We start from the raw sequence: 16,076 nt of genomic DNA, 5'->3' as shown, positions 1-16,076 counted from the left end.
TAATATGTTCCTATGGACAACAGGCAGAAACCACATGATGGCTGTGAGACAAATAGTTGCTTTCCTACATTTACTTACTTTCTGCAGTAATAAATACACATAAGGCTCAGCTTAAGAATTTCACAATTTACTTAGATTTCTGATCAAGCTGATTTGAATTAAGTCACCATGCTAACCTTTCTCAATAGAACTTTACAACATACTATAAAATTGTTGTTTAAACAATGCTTCCCATAATTGCCGTCAATAAATGATACTTTTTTATTGCCATTAGAACACTCTTAGTTACTGGTTTCCAGAGGTCGCTGCAGTAATCTGTACATAACTTTGTGTTGTGTTGTTAATAATTGTATGGTTTTCTTTTTAGAATTCGGAAACTGGAAAAGTTTAAGAAAACATGCAAAATGCTGAGGATACACGTAAGTGAAATATTTAATGTCCATCATTCATAAAAGTTACATCGTTTACATAGGGTTCATTAGTATATAATAAAAATGTCATCTTAATGAAAGATTTTCTGGCAAGTCTTTTATATGTTAATTTGTTTAACATACGCTTTGGCTATACAGCTAAATAGGAATATATTTTTAAAAAATCTTTCTTCAAATAGTTGCTTAACAGTTACAAAACCACATTACTAAGAATTGGTTATTGTTACACTTGTTTGTTGGCTTGTAAAAATCATCTGTGATTTGGACTGGGAATCCTAGGACCAACTTTTAGTAACATACTTGCTCATTGCATAGTGACCATGTAAACAGCTCAGGGATCCACAAATTATTTCTTTGTACTCTAAAAGTCATTGAGGATTTTGCATACTGTACTGCTTATGTTTCCTTTCAGTGATGAAGAATTTGGGCATTGTTTTATTGTTGATGCTGATGGGATTTTGTTTTAAACAGGTCAATTTTATACAAGAAGTTAAAAAATTAAAGAGTTAACACCAAAGGAAATAATTTTACACTGTGCAACAGTATTGCTACCTCATTCTTTGTGATTTTAGATATATATAACATATTGGAACTGCACTGTACTGCTTCTTTTCAAAAGAAAAGTTTAAATTAGTTTGAACAATTAGCTATGTGTTTACATAAAGTTAACTATGTTTGCATCAAATAAAATGTTTATTAATGAAAGCTATTATACAAGAAACATCAAAGAGAAATTCATCATACAGAAATGTACACTAGTGTGACAGATGGAAAAGTGCATGCAGATTTGTCTCATTTAAAAAAAAAAACAGAAACAATAGTACTAAAGTTACTGGGTTTTGATTCCTATGATCTCAAATGAGTGAAAAGTTCTCTTTGAATTTACAAAAATCCATTTAACAGATATGACTAGCACACATTAGCAAGCAAGCGGAATGAATGCATTCAGATTTTATTTTACAAATACTTGTGCTTGACAAATGTGATTTTTTTAAAGAAAAATTTTCTTCTAATATGGGCTGGGTAAATTGCTGCCAGGTTGCTCTGGTTTTATACATAGTTTCTCTAAATTTGTTTTTAATACCACACAATTTGTTGAAGCCTTCAGTTTTGTTAAGTAGACACCATAAAATAACATATGTTTTGTTAACATTCAGGAAATGACATCAAGTCTTTTTTTTTTTTTTTTTGGCTCAATAGATTTTTAAATGTATGATTATCATAACCTAATATTGTCTTTGTCTTCACTGCAGTGGATTTCCGATCAAACTTTTCCCCTTCTTTTAATACTTTAGGGAATTTTCAAACGTCGGGATGTTTGGCTGTAATGCCCCATGATTTGTTCTCCCTGAAAGAAATCATAGTGACAATTTATTAAACTACAGAGCAACCTGGCTTTTCGGGGTCTGCAATTCTAATTTGTGTTCAATATACCTAGCATTAAATCTTGATTCATTTAATCATATTATTTAGGTTATATTTGTCATGCAATTACTTTAGCTGCTAGTTTTCTGGCTTTTTTAGAAGTCTAAGACAGGGTTTCAGTATCAAATCAGTGGGGCATTACTTTGCATGTTCAAAAAAGGGGGTTAAAACACTAAAATCTAAATTGCACCTGCAGTAGCATATACATTGAATATGAAGAAACTGAAAACCTAAGAAGGAACCGTATTTTTAAATATTTAAAAGGCCGTGTTTCCATGTTTAATACCAATTGTTCACAGGTAGTGTAAAAGCAAAGAGACGCACTGGCACATATAGACTTTAAATTAAAAAAAAAACCCAAACAAACATAAAAAAAAATAATAAAAAAACTGGTGGGAAATAAAACTCCTTAGATTCAAAATGGTTTATTCACACAAATTTAATAGGATATATCACAACTGTTTGGTCCATAAATATTTAGGGGGAATAGTTTCTATACAATGCATTTATCAATAAACAAAGAAACATGGACAATTTTGCTAGACCACTTACTGTACTATAAACACGAAGCTCAATATATAAGATTATTGGATTTATCAACTATATCTGAAAGAGTGCACAACTGCTTTCTATGACATGTTTGTCCCCTCTAACAGGATACACCATAAAAAGAGTTTCAGAAATAAGAGGTAAAACAGTACAAAACTAGTGAGGTGTCAAAAGGGCTTAAAACAGTTAATTTAACAAACAACACATATATCCTGATTTTTCACAAACTTACTCCCAAGGTATATCATAAGGCACATAGTAGAACTGAGTTTTAATTAGTCTACTTAATAAAGTAGATCTCTAGTACCATATATTGTTCTGTCAAAGAACAAAATTTATAAGTATCAATATTTTTACCTGTAAAAGTGTATTAATAAAGATCTCAGCCTTACCAAGGTCGTTTGGTCTGGTTAGTGGTAAATGCCCATAAGGTAATAGAAATAGGAAAAGTCAAGATTTAATATCCGTAGAAGATGATAACCATACTTGCTAAATATATAATGGCAAACACACCTTTCTTCTATTACAGTGTTAACATCTCTTCCATCATTTTTTTTTAAAAATAAGCTACTTTTCTGTGCTAATTTTCAAAAAACCCTGAGCAAAAATTACAATAATGCACTTTAATGTGGGCAGTGAACTGTCAATATGTAACCACACATTTATACAGCCAAAAAGGACACCTTTAAAATATATTAAATAGCCACTTTGACCACCAAAAATGAGATTTGATGGTGTCTAAAAAGTGGGATATATGTGCAAAGTTATTCTTAACAATCCACTAAAAGCAAGACATAGATCTTGACTGGTTTTTATTCGGTTTTGTTTCTGAGACTCTCCACAATCTAATTGGTGTTCAACTACAATAAAAGGATACAAATGAACATTCACCACTGCCCAGACCATTCAGACTTTTAGCTTAAATAAAATTAAAAAAAGAAAGATCACTATTGTAAACTAAAAAATGCATTCAGATCAGCATCCACAAGGCTTCTGAGTTTATCTGCTTTAAAATTGTTCACTGCCAATTCCCATTTTTGTAAGAATTTTTGATGACATTTTTTTCTTTATACAAAGTTTAAAAAATTTAAGTATTTGTTAACGATATTAATGAGCTAAAGATTTTAAGTTCATATGTTAAACAAAGTGTCTGATACAATCTCAGGAAACATCTAAAGTAAATTCAGAATAGTAATGAATAAGTTGTACTGAAATCATTTTCTTTAAACATCTTAATAAATTATATTTTGCTTATTTCCATTTTCCCTGGGAAAAAAAAAAAAAAATATTCCAAACTCATTTTAACAGTACAAATGCATCTTCTTGGAAATCATTTTCGTGCTCACTAAAGCAGCTGGACAACCTCTGTTTGCTTTAATGGTAAGGCATCAAGGCCATGTAGCCAGCCACACTTTTTTAATTCCACATCAGAACTACTTGAGAGACAAAAATGAAAAGCCCTCCCTATGTGATATTTCAAATCAGCGGGACTCCTCACTTCAGTTGTTATTCTCCTGTTAGTAGTTTAATATCCTTATAGGATTGAGCTCATTCTGGAATATGTTTTCTGTATTTTGCCTCTTTAATGTACAGGGCACAAATTTGGAGCCCAAGAGCCTGATCCTGCCACCCTCAGCCAGGCACACGCTCACCACCTGGCCTCTCCCCGCACCCCCAGCCAGGCCCAGCTGCCAGCAGTGGCCAGGGATGGTGGCCAGGGACGGTGGCCAGGGACATCCCAGCTAGGGGAGAACAGGCAGAGGAGCGTTCAGCTCCCAGCGAGACTCCCCCAGGCCCAGAGAGGATCAGGATTGTGACTAATGCATTTGAAAAAAGCACTGGCACTTGCACTCTGACTGTTTCAATGATTGGTTTAATTCATTTCGTGTTTATTTTTCAACATATAAAAAATAAATTGTACAAAATTTTTAGATGCATTATAAAGTTAAAATTAGGGTTCGTAAATGCTGTAAGTGAACATACAATCCTGAAGCAGCATTCTTTTGGCTATAATTAAACGGATTTTTATCTGGTTATCAAGGAGGGAAAATATTTTTTTTTTTGTGGTAGCAATCTTTTTTTCAAGGTTCTGGAAATAAGTAACATACAATTTAAAGAGGCACTTATTAGGATGATTCGTAACCTTCTCTTCAGTTGATTAATTTAAAAAATTTGAGTACAATTTAACAACAATAAGTGTTCATTTATTATAGCAACATATTACTTCAAACTCATTTGCCAAGTGGCTGCAGATGCTACACATCAAGCTGTTTATTTTCCCAAATATTCTGTGGGTTTGTTATTTGTTTAAAAAAAAAAAAGGCTTGAAAATAATAAAAATAATTATAATAATAATAATAAAGAAGAAGAGTAAGAATTAAAAAAAAAAAAAATCATGAAATGTTAGAAAAGGTTCGTTAAGGTAGTTTGTGAGGGGCTCCCGGATTCGTGGCTGTCCAAGTTAGAGGTCACTGATGTCACTACAGTGATAGTGGGATTGGTCAGGTCTGTTAAAGTGGTCGCAGTGCCGGGTGGAGTGAGTGCGCCGCTGTCTGCGGAGGGCGGTGCCGGAAGTGAGGTGCCATCAGCTTTATCGACACCCCCATTCTCCTGCCGCAAAAGGTTCCTTCTGAATTTGGCTCTTGCGTTTTGAAACCAAACCTGCAAACCAATCCCAATTGATTTCTTTACCGATGCTTGTTTTGTTTTGCTTATTTTTGTCTTTGTTCTTGCTTTTAAGTCATTTTTTTATATTTGTTTTTGTGTGGTAAATCGACTAAGTCACTCTACAGCTTCACTTGCTACTGGTTGTACTGACTCTTTCACAGATGGGACCCTGCATACAAAGCCCAGTGCTACAGGCGCTTACGGGAATGTTGCAGCCTAGTGCACAGACCTCAGAGAGCAGCCGTAAGAAAAATCTGCTCGCTCATTCACCCAAGGAAAGCAACTTTCTTGGTGGCCATGTAACGTACTCAGGAGCTGGGTAGGTTTGGGGTCAAGACACGTAATAAATGTTGAGGCAAAAGATGAATGAGCAGATTTTTGCCAAGGCTGGAAGATTGTCTTGACAATTTAAGAAGACTGAAGAGGAAGGAGGGGTAATTACACCATCCCTAACATAAGGACTGTTGATATGGGTCACCTAGGCTTTCTGTTCTGTAAGGTTCACTAAAAATGTTTTAGGTGACATGTAACATGGACAAGGAATGGCTGCTAATGGATTGTCCTTCTACCTCAATCGCTGCCCTTCTTTGGCACTCTACATATAATACACACCTTGCTTTAACTTCGCTGAGCTAGCATACACTGTATACTGACTTTTTGAATGTATTTTCACAGGGGAGGGACTTCTTACTATGTAGGTCCTTATTGGTAACAGTAGTCCAACGGGCATTGAGAGAAGGAGCCAGCTGGTCCTGGGGATCATATTGTTCAAAACTTGCTTCCTGCATATCGGGGGAATCTACTCACTGAGGGGCCACATTAACTACTCCAGGGGAGCCCAAAGGCTTCACCCAGCGTGGATAAAATGAGTAGATTTGCTACGTCTACCCTTAATAAGGTCACTACAGAGAGACTACAGATCCCAGGATATCTGCTGGGTTGGTAGACTCTGGAGACAGATTCCTCATGTTGAGGATGCAACTAATTACAAATCACATTTTAGGATTTGGCTGCCTTGGAGTGGTAGGGCACGCATTCAGCACTCCTGCCATGTCATACCGTACCCCTCTGCACACCCACTAGGGACACACCCAGAAAAGTATTTCTACATATATCGTTATCATTACACATAAGGGAAATGCTATTGACTGGCAGGGGTAGAGGAAAATTCTGTCAAGCCTGTGATGTGGCTTCTTACCTGCAGAACTCTCTTGGTCAGGCCTGTTTTCTGGGCAAGCTGCTTGAGGTCCTTGGCATCTGGGTTGTGGTTGATAGCAAAGTAGGACTTCATGGTACGAAGCTGGTGGTGTTTGAAGGAGGTGCGCATGCGCTTTGTCTTCTGGGATGGGGGGTAAGGCTGCTGGTCTCTGTCCAGGTGATCTGCCTCATTCTCATTACAGCCTGTTCAATAAACAAAATGAAACAAGGAGTCAGTGTCCACATCATGTAGGATAAATGAATCAAAGAAACAATCTTGAGTCACATACTGTTTGCAAGGAAAGAAACAAGCAAGGAAGGAAGGAAGGGCTAAACTGGTGCAAGGATAAGTACAGATGTGGTTATTAAAGCAGACAAAAAAGATCCAGAAGATGACCTTTTCCTATTCTTAAAACATGCTACATCTCCCAGGCCTGTACCTACTTAGGGCAGACTTAGAAACTTCTCTCTCCTTTGGCATTTATTTTCAAACAAGCCTTTTCCCTGTGGTGGTGGTTTTGCTTTGGGCATTCAAAGAGTCATATAAAATCTCATTCAGATTTTGAAATCTCACTCATTGAAACACTCTTAGCTTGAGAGAAGAATAAAGGTCAAACCAGCATTTTTAATATTTCTGAGCTTTCCTCCCAAATCACAAGCACCTATAAAAAGAGATGTACAGCAGGAAAGTTTGTTATGACAGTTCATCAAGAAAGTGTAAAACCTGGAGTTTTTTGCTGATAAAATAAATGCTTTTGGACTTTGCCTGGGAGTTTATATGAAGTGCTCAAAGACTTCCATCTGTAAAACGTGTCTAGAAAGCAATTACATCAAGGCTTAATTCATTCCCTCAATCTCAATCCAAATCTGCAGTAGCTCTTAGTTGGTACCGATTCAGGGAGTTTCTATAAACAACCAACTAGTGGCTGAAAACTTTAAAGGAGTTTCCTGGCTTTCCCTGATGCAGGATTTTCAAAATGTCTATGAAAGATGAATTTGTTCCAGATTACACTTTAATGGGTGTGAATTGTACACAAGAGTTGCAGCTGTTCTGGGACTGTGGCATCATTACTTCATATTGGGAAAACGAATGACAGTATTGGGGGGGTGGGAAAAAAGTAAGAAGGACATCTTTTTTTTTTATTTTTGGCTTAAAATACAATAGAGTTACCAGTTTATAGAATCCCGTTTTATAAAGATGGCTCAGTCACATGGGAGAAAATTAATGGTGTCATCATAGCAGGGAATATTAATTAAAGAACAGCTAATTTAATTAAAAATGTTTCAGAATGTCTGTAAACTAGACCAAGTTTCAGTAGTTGCTCATATGAATTTTTGAACTGCCTTCCAATAGTTATTGGATTATTTGCTAGGCCTAGTTGATCCCCATTTCTAAATTAAAAAAAAAAAATTAAAAAAGAAGAAGAAGAAGAAAGAGAGAGAGAGGAGGAGAAAAAGGGAAAGCACACAATACAGACAGACTGATGTTGACAGTGCTAAAAACAGAGGCGAGGCAAAGAAAGCAACTAAAAACTGGAAGAAAATAAAAAGCTACTTGAAGATGTTTTCTTGTTTGAATTATAAGACAAGTCAACATGAACAGATGCTGGTAAGAGAATGCTTTGACAGAAAATCAGGTGAATATTTAATTATAGCTGGATTTGCTTCTGGTCTTGGTAAGAAGTATATCTGCACTTTCAAACAAAGTAAGCTGACACTTCTGAAAATACCAGGAGTTGAAAGTTGCCTTAAAAACAATTTCAGACCAGATTTGGATTGTGTTTACTACTTGTTTTCACAAGCAATCACAGTGCCTTCAGTCAAACTGCATGCGCTGTAACTCATCAGCCGACATAAATCAGAGTACCAGAATTCAGTCCTCAGGTTTTACTTCAGACAGTTGCAAGCTGTTTGTTTCTGTTGTTTTCCTTGTGTCGCTCGGGTTTACAGCAGCAACATTAACTTCCTTGGGCTCCTCTGTCCTGCTTATTGCCTTTGTTTCAGTGATCTACTTTTTGTCTGTGATCTACTTTATTTGGGCTTTCATTTTCAAGAGAAAATGGGAAGAGGGCCCCAAGCATCCTCAGACAATCCTATCTTATACGTTTGTTAGCTCACTCTCTGTTTTACGTAGGTGATACAGCATTATGTGGTTCGGCCACATCATAGATCAGAGTTTTTACACTATCGCCTGGAGAACTAAGGGGAAGCAAATAATCGGGCGAGGGATTGTTCATTTATTTGCAGTTGAATTGCGGGGTTGTTTAATTTTGCTTTGGAAAGAGCTAGAACGGTTTGCTTTTTATTGCCAAGAATTCTTCAAGTAAACTCTTCATGGATTTTTACACACATACATATATATATAATGAAATAAAGTAAACAGCACTTTGACCAACAGCTGTGTAAAATATTTTCCTAGGGAAATCTTCTTCACCATCTCATTTCTATATCCTGTGGGCTGTAAGTCAACACAGTTTCCCGCAAAATACATATTAATTCTATGATATAAGAGGTAATATACAGAAAGCCTTGAATGTTCTAAGTACTTTTGAATAGTTTCTTCCATTTTTCACATTAATTCCAGACAGCTCACAAGTATGAATGGCTTTTACCTCATAACATTTTGAGTTATTTATTGTTGTGTTTCCACGTTACAACTGGGAAGCTGAGAAACAGAAATTAAACTACTAAACAAAACACAGAATAGAAAAGTTGTTATAGACCCAGCAGCAGAATCTGATTTTCCATTCTGTCCCTGTACTCAGCACCCTTAATACAAAATGTGCACTCAAATCTGAGCCAGGTACTGCCAGATAGCTTGCGAATATGCGTATTTTTATGCTCAGCTTGGTGAAGTTTTTAGCCTCAATCAGAGTTATTGCACTGGTTTATTGTTACAAGTCTGATTCGTTTTCCATAATGGCTTACCATATCGATGGGCACACCCTAGATCATCCGTGTTTTGGTGGAATATCGCTTTGGTTTACTGGGGTTTGTGGTCCTCGTCAAATATTGAGTGGCAGGAATAAACTTTTGATACAACTTGGAAGCCGCCTGCTTAGAGGCAGAGTGCAGTGCCCCGGCTCCGGTGTGCTTTAGCGATGGACTGGTCAGGGCTGCCCCTCGGGGCTCCTACTCCAGCCGGGGAGGCCCCGGGGAGCCCGGGCCGGGAGGGGAGAACCGCGCCGCTCCGGGCATCCCCGCCGCTCCGCAGGCCCGAGCGCGGTGCCGGGCAGGTTGCGGCGGGGCTGCCGGCGGGCCCGCCGTGCAAGAGGGCGCGAATGCCCCGGAGAAAGGTCCCGACTGCGGACTTGGGGGTGCGTTATGGGCTCCTACCCGCGTCTCGCTTCTCCCTCTGAAGGCGGCAGTCATGTATCCTACATTTAATTTTCTGTGGACTGGTTGCCCTTTGTAAATGATTACGTGCAAGACCAATTACTGAATCACAGGGTAATGAACGAAAAATGGGTGTAGGAAAGTAGCTGCCAATTATATAGAGATTTTTTTTTCTTTCGAGTAGCGATTTCATCTACTGCAACTCATTTCGTAACTCTTAGAGATTCGTTTTCCTCCCCCTGGATCTTGAGCGCAGTGGGCCAACGGGCTGGAGTCGTTCGCACCGGATGCAAACTGTATTTTTGGCTGCAAACTGTATTTTCTCGAGACCATGTGTCAACCCCGGTCATTGCTAGATAATACTTTTTAAAAAATCACCAGTCCTAACAGAACAAATTTCTCAACCATCTAGACTGAGTCCAAAACAACAGATTAGAGAGACGCGCGCTTTTTTTCCTTTTTTTTTTTTTTTTTTTTTTTCCCCTTCTCTCTCCGTTGCCCGGGGAATTCTGTGAGATCTCAGCGAAGTGAGACGTATTTTTATAATGAGTGGTGCCTTTTAATCTCGTTTGGAGTCAGCGATACATCTTATGTGTCCCTTCGTTGTGAAGAATGAGAGTTTTAAGACTAACACACAAAAACTATTACTGAGTTTGCGAATAATGTCTCTCTTGAGTCCTGACCCGAAGTTTGAGGGGTGTTTTGTCATATCCACAAGTTTTCATCTCTCCCTCATTTCGGGTCCTAACTCTAACGGTAAATTGTCCCTAGAAATGGTTACATTTAGGGATCTGGGGACCTAGGGTGTTGGTGTGCGGATCAGACACACCGAAGGGCGGGCGTACGGGAAATCCGCCCTTGGAAGCGGGACTGAAAGAATCCTGGCTGCGCTACAGGTTCCCTTTTCTTTAGCAGCTTTCAGGATTGATTGGAAACCGTTCCGTAGCCAGGGATTCCAATGTCATCTTCAATTAACAAGGAACAATTAGCGCAGTGATTACCCTGGCTCCAAGGTCTACGCATCAGAGGAGATGAAATAGCCTCGCACAGCTCCCCGGTTCCCAGCGAGAGCCCGTTTCCCAAGCAGCCCCGGAGGAGGTGCCGGGGGGGATGAAGGGGCTTGCGGGGGCGGGGGAGGATCGCTTGTGAATCGCGATGTCGGGGGGTTGAACTTGGGCTGGGGGAAAGAGAGTTCCGGGCCGAAATCGGTGCACTTTCATCGACCTGCGTCTGTTGGAAGGGGAGGCCCTGACCCCTCTCCCGGCTCCCCGGCGGGACCAGCACTGGCAGCTCCGCCCGGAGCCCCCTGCCAGGCCGGAACGGCTCCCCGCTTCACGGGGAAACACCTTGCACCGCTCCTGCTTCCCACACCCTTCTTTCCTCCTGGCCGTTCACGGCGAGCTAAAGTTTAGCTAAAGTAGCTTTTAGAGTCGGTAACTTAATTCGGGTTTAGCCTTACTGCTTTCGTCTTCCTTCTAATGAAATGCCACCTGAACTGCTTGATCGTACCTGAACGTCCCTTACCTCTGGCCCCTAACACTGTATTTTTAGGCACGCTTTGGGTACTTAAGTGACTGGACTTAGGGGAAGAAATTTAATAGAGAGTAACACTTGTTCCTTTCCTGCTGTTGAGAGAGCAGAAACCATTATCCTGAATTACATTTGATAGGGTTTAGTTACAGAGAACAACATTTATTCGTTGACCTCTTGTACAGTTTGATCATTTATGTGCCAGTAAACCAGGATTATTTAGCCTGAACTATTAATTACTACAAATTAAATAGCTATATCGAGTTATGTGGATACTGCATTAGCATTGTAGGAGCCATATACTATAACTTTTATTCTTTTTATTTTCCTGATCTGTTTGGGTACTTCTAATTTGAAGTCTAACTGGTGAATTGCTTTTTGCTAATAAAATACAAATAATGATAACAGTATCTCTGAGATTACTATAGAGAAAGAACACTATGGTTTTGGAGTTGGGTGTTTTTTTGGGTTTTTTTTGGTCTTTATCCTGGGAAGTGACTAAGTTTGGGTGTTTGACATTAATAGGCAAAGACAGCCTTTGAAGAAGGCTGCTGTTAGCTTTCCTGCAAACGCTCCAGCCCTCAGAGCGCTGTTTGTTTGATTTTCCAATGGTTAAGCAAGATTTGGCCTGGCTGAGCTATGCACTGCCTAGCTGAGGGGCAGCCCGAGAACGCTCTTTTCGGAGGAGCGGGAGGGAGGTTCAGCGTGTGTTTCCCACCTGAGTTGTAGTTGACGATGTCCACTCCCAAGGCAGGGCTTTTTCTTTTCCTAGGCCTCCCCTTCTGCACGGTGCCAGTGCCGTTGAAGTAAGGCAGGGCCAGCCCTCCGCTCTTGGCAGCCAGCTCGGTGTAGCTCAGCTGAGGGGGATATTCTCCTTGCAAAAGGGACTCGAAGTGGGCCCTGCAGTACACCAGGTTGTCCTTCATGCCAAAGTGATCGCCCGTGGTCAGAGTCTTGTTGCAGGTGGTGCAGGTGAAGCAGCTCAGGTGATAAACCGACTCCCTGGCTCTCATGACCATTTCAGAGGCTGAGATCCCAAGGTGGCAGCGGGCACATCTCTGCACGGAGAACCTTCTGAAGGAAACAGGAAAGTGGGCATCAACTAGAAAAGTAAAGGCAGACCTTACCCCAGTGCCGCCCACCTCCTCCACCTCCTCTCCTGCCCAGGACGGCCCTTCTTGCCGGCGGTGGCCCCCGGCCCGCCGAGCGTCGATGCTCCGGCTTGTCGGGAACACCACCGGGGATCCAGCACCGCGGCCCCGCGATAAACGCCTTTCACTGTCTGCCAGGCTGACCTGTTCGCTTAGGTCTTCTGCAAAAGCCCTCCCGCTGCTCCTGAGCATAAAGAACTGCGGACCGGGGGGCAATCAGTCCTCGCTCTCTTGACATTCGTGTACAGGCGAGAAAGGCCGCGGGGAGCTGAACGCCGGGAAAGCCGATACGCACGGACCGAGTGCCCGGGCACGGCCGCCTGGCACCATCCGCGGGGCTGGGCAGGGGCGGTGGGCTCCGCCGCGGCTCCCGCCCCTCCCGCCGCGCCAGCCCCGGGGCCCGGCCCGCGGAAACATCGGCAAGCTACGGGCAGAGGGAAACTTTGTCAGGTCTTAACGCTGGTATTTACGGAGGGAAACCGCAGAGCAGCAGGAGACACGAGGTCTTCTCCTTCGCCTGTTTGTGTTCCGCCACACATACTCAATCGGCGTGTCCCCTTGTCGATCCCCTCGGTTTTTAAACGTGCGAGACTTTTCGGAGGGGACACGTTTACAGGATTAAGGAATCTCTGACTGCGAAAAACTACCTTTGAAAGCCCATGTGGAGAATAGACCGTTTCGGTCCATAATGCCTTGTAAGGGGGTGTGCTTTTGAACCCATAGGGACAGATTGCTGTACCTGTAGTAATCCTCCTTGCAGTAAATACTGCCGTCCTTGGCAAAGCAGGTGAGTTCTGACTCCAAAGCCAGTTTACATTCACAGCATTTAAGACACCTGAGGTGCCATTGTTTGTCAACTGCCAGCAGGTAATATCTGTCTGAGATCTTCCCTCCACAACCAGCACACAAAGCAGGCTTCTCGGGGCTCATTGGGGGCATGTTCTGCAAAACAACCACACCACAAGGGGATGAGAGAGGGAGAGAAAGACAGGCAGGCAGGCCGGGCTGGGGACGGGGGACTGCGCAGGGCCCGGAGCTTGCACAAAGAGACGGCTCCCTGGGACCAAACTTCTGCTCCCGGCGGGAAGTTTGAGGGGCAACGGGGACCATCCCCGCTAGGAAAGTATTTACCGCCATTCGGCTTTCGTGTTTAGCCCATTAAAGCTCTCCTAACGATCTAATGTTATTTAAATAGGTGAATGCAACTGATTAGGCCTCAGTGAGTAAAGCGGAGCCCATTCTTTTCTGAGGTCCCGAAGCTGAAGTCTGGAGCTTCCCCGTTACTTTGGCGTTTTAATCTTAGAGCACTCCACAAGAACGGCATTTTTAGTGGGAAAATACCTTTTTGCTGCACCAAAAATTTATGACGGAGAGTGCAGGCTTGCACCGATTTTCCGGTGAATTTTCACCCGTGCTTAAAACAGCCCAAACCCCATCTCTAAAGAAAACCAGGCCATTTAAAACAGAAGTAAGAGAAAGGAGACAGGTGAATGGTGTAAAGAGCAGTGAACACGGGACGGTCACCACCCTTGCCAGGGCTGTGGACAGAAAGGTGGCACAGGCTGGTTTCAGCTAAAACTCGCATCTTTTCAGCAGCAAACTTCTGCAAGTTCCCACTAATCTTCTCCCCACGAGGAGTGTCGCTCGGGACAAAGGGAGATGGAGGGACGGCAGAGACAAAAGCTCTGCCCTGAAACTTGGGGCAGCGTTTGCCGATAAACTAACCGGGGAAAAAAAATCCCGAACGCTTTGTCCTAAAGTCGTAACTGTTTTAAAGTGGCAGCTCCGCATTCACTTTCCAATCTGAAGTTGTGTTTCTCGCCCCCTTTTTTGCAGAAGTTGAAAAGGCGAGTTGAATTTACATTGCAAATCCTCATATAACAAAGCGTGAGTTTATTTAGGAGAAGGGGGGAAGGACCCTGTGGCTCAAAGCCTTAAAGCAGTTTTCCAGGCCGTTACTTTGTGTGCAGAGCCTTGTGCGCGATCGGCGGAAGCCCTAGAAGTTGGAGAAAGGGAGATCTCGCTTCGCACAAAACACAGCCTGACACTCGGTTTCTCCGCCATCCGTTAGCACATTTACGAAGATTTTGGTCCTTTGACTAAGAAAAAAAGAGATACTACTGCTAAGCCAAGTAGTCGGCGGGCATAACATTAAGAGAGAGCGGTGCCTCTTTGTATCATTCTCACACTTCAGACCAAAAATGGTTACGAAAAGTAAGCGGTCGCGGTTTGCGGTTTAATTTAGGAGGTGCCAGGAGTGCAAAAAAGTAAATTACACCTCAGAAACTTCAGCTGCAGCCCTGCTCTGACGGGGCAGAACGGCCGCAGCGAGCCAAGCAGGGGCGAAGGGCTGCTTTGCTGTGAGGACTGAAAAACTGGCCCTGTTACCATTTAAAATATTTTCCCCCGTCACTCCAGAGAGCACACGCAACGACATGGATTAGACAAATGTATATCCGAGCCTGACCAGCAGAGCACCCAGCCTTACGGGTGGCTTTACAGGGAGCCTCGGAAGGGTTTCTACAAGCAAGGGGTGGCAGGGAAGGGGCAGGGGCAAGCAGCGTCTTTCTCCTCCCCAAAGCCAGGGTCTGTCCGCTGCGGGTCCATGCTTGCAGGGATTCCCTTTCAAAGAGTGCCAGCTCCTCTCTTACCGTTTCTCGGCCGTTCATCTGTCCCCCTTTGGCCAGGCGGGACTCGGTCTTGGATCGCCTCTCCATCTCCTCCATGATTCCTTGGATATGGCCTCCGGAGATCCCGTGGAAAAGCATGGCTGGGGGACGGAAAGGACAAGTATTTTCTTCTGCTCTGCACCCCACTATTTCCATATACAGACCCCAGAGTCTTTAGATCATCCAAAATGTTTACACCGAGGCGCACAGCGCAGGGAGGGAGGTTGCAATAGGAGCTTCTCTTTGCACAAGCACCGAGGGCTTCCTGAAGATGTGCAGAAAACAAACAAGGGGGAGAAAATATAGTAATAATTAATTTAAAAAATAAAATAATAAAAGCGAGCTAAAGGATCTGTTACTGTTCTGGAGAGCTGGGGCTCCTGACTGGAGAGACTTGGACCTGGGGCAGTGGAATCGTTCGGGAAAGGATATAGTTTTGAATACAAAGAAAGCAAAAAGAAGCGCTATTTTCAGCAGTCCCTGGTTGCTTTAAAGTTCCCAGTGCCTGTAGGTTGGATTTGGGACTGCTGCTTTCCGGAGCTCTGTCCAATTTGTTAAGAGACTAAAGCCAGCCCATTTTTGATAATTTAGTAGGAGGAGTCCTCTCCCTTGAGCTGCCACTGATTTTTATTCAGACAACAAAGACCTGTCATACTCCTCTCAACCCCTAGTGATGGGCAAGCAGTGACAAACATTACGGTCGGGGATGTGGGGTGGGGTTTATTACCTCCCCCAAACACGGAGTCCCGGGAGTTGGCGGCGACGGCGCCTGGCGAGGGGCAGGGTGGCCCGGGGGCCCCACTCCCCTCGGGGCCGCGCCGCGGGCAGCTCCGTTCCGCAGCCCCTCGGGCTGGCACCGCTGCTCCCCGCTCCGCCGCGGGAAGGGTGGAGGGAAGAGAAGCGCCGTTGTGGGGCAGCCGAGGCGGGACGAAGCGGCCAGACGAAGCGCCCCGGGGCCGGGCGGCCGTGCAGGGGGTGATTAGGAGGGACGGCGGGCGGGCCCTTCGGTGGCAGGAGGGCACGGCGTCCCCCGCCCAGGTCCCAGGCGGATCTAACGCTTACTGGGGCTGTACCCGCCCTGGTGCCGCCGGGGAGCACCAGCCCCGCGGGACCCCCGCCCG

The 16,076-nt window shown here is 43.2% G+C and overlaps 1 protein-coding gene across 3 annotated transcripts; it reads right to left on the bottom strand.

Annotated features, from left to right (window-relative positions):
• Positions 1-414: 414 nt before the first annotated feature.
• Positions 415-15,487, bottom strand: LHX9 (LIM homeobox 9). 3 transcript variants are annotated; one of them, XM_082054216.1, is made up of 5 exons: positions 14,938-15,487; positions 13,026-13,228; positions 11,854-12,209; positions 6,271-6,473; positions 415-1,779 (listed from the first exon to the last, which is right to left on the bottom strand). In XM_082054216.1, exons 1-5 carry the CDS (start codon positions 15,109-15,111, stop codon positions 1,723-1,725), a joined length of 993 nt encoding a protein of 330 aa, XP_081910342.1. In that variant the 5' UTR covers positions 15,112-15,487; the 3' UTR covers positions 415-1,722. The 3 variants fall into 3 exon arrangements, with proteins under 3 accessions (XP_081910342.1, XP_081910343.1, XP_081910344.1); XM_082054217.1 differs by having other exon boundaries at positions 11,854-12,206; XM_082054218.1 differs by lacking the exon at positions 415-1,779 and adding an exon at positions 4,718-5,066.
• Positions 15,488-16,076: the final 589 nt, after the last annotated feature.

Source organism: Streptopelia decaocto (assembly GCF_964273445.1).
Source record: "Streptopelia decaocto genome assembly, chromosome: 5".
NCBI classification, from domain to species: domain Eukaryota; kingdom Metazoa; phylum Chordata; class Aves; order Columbiformes; family Columbidae; genus Streptopelia; species Streptopelia decaocto.
This window is presented reverse-complemented; position numbering and strand designations above follow the sequence as displayed.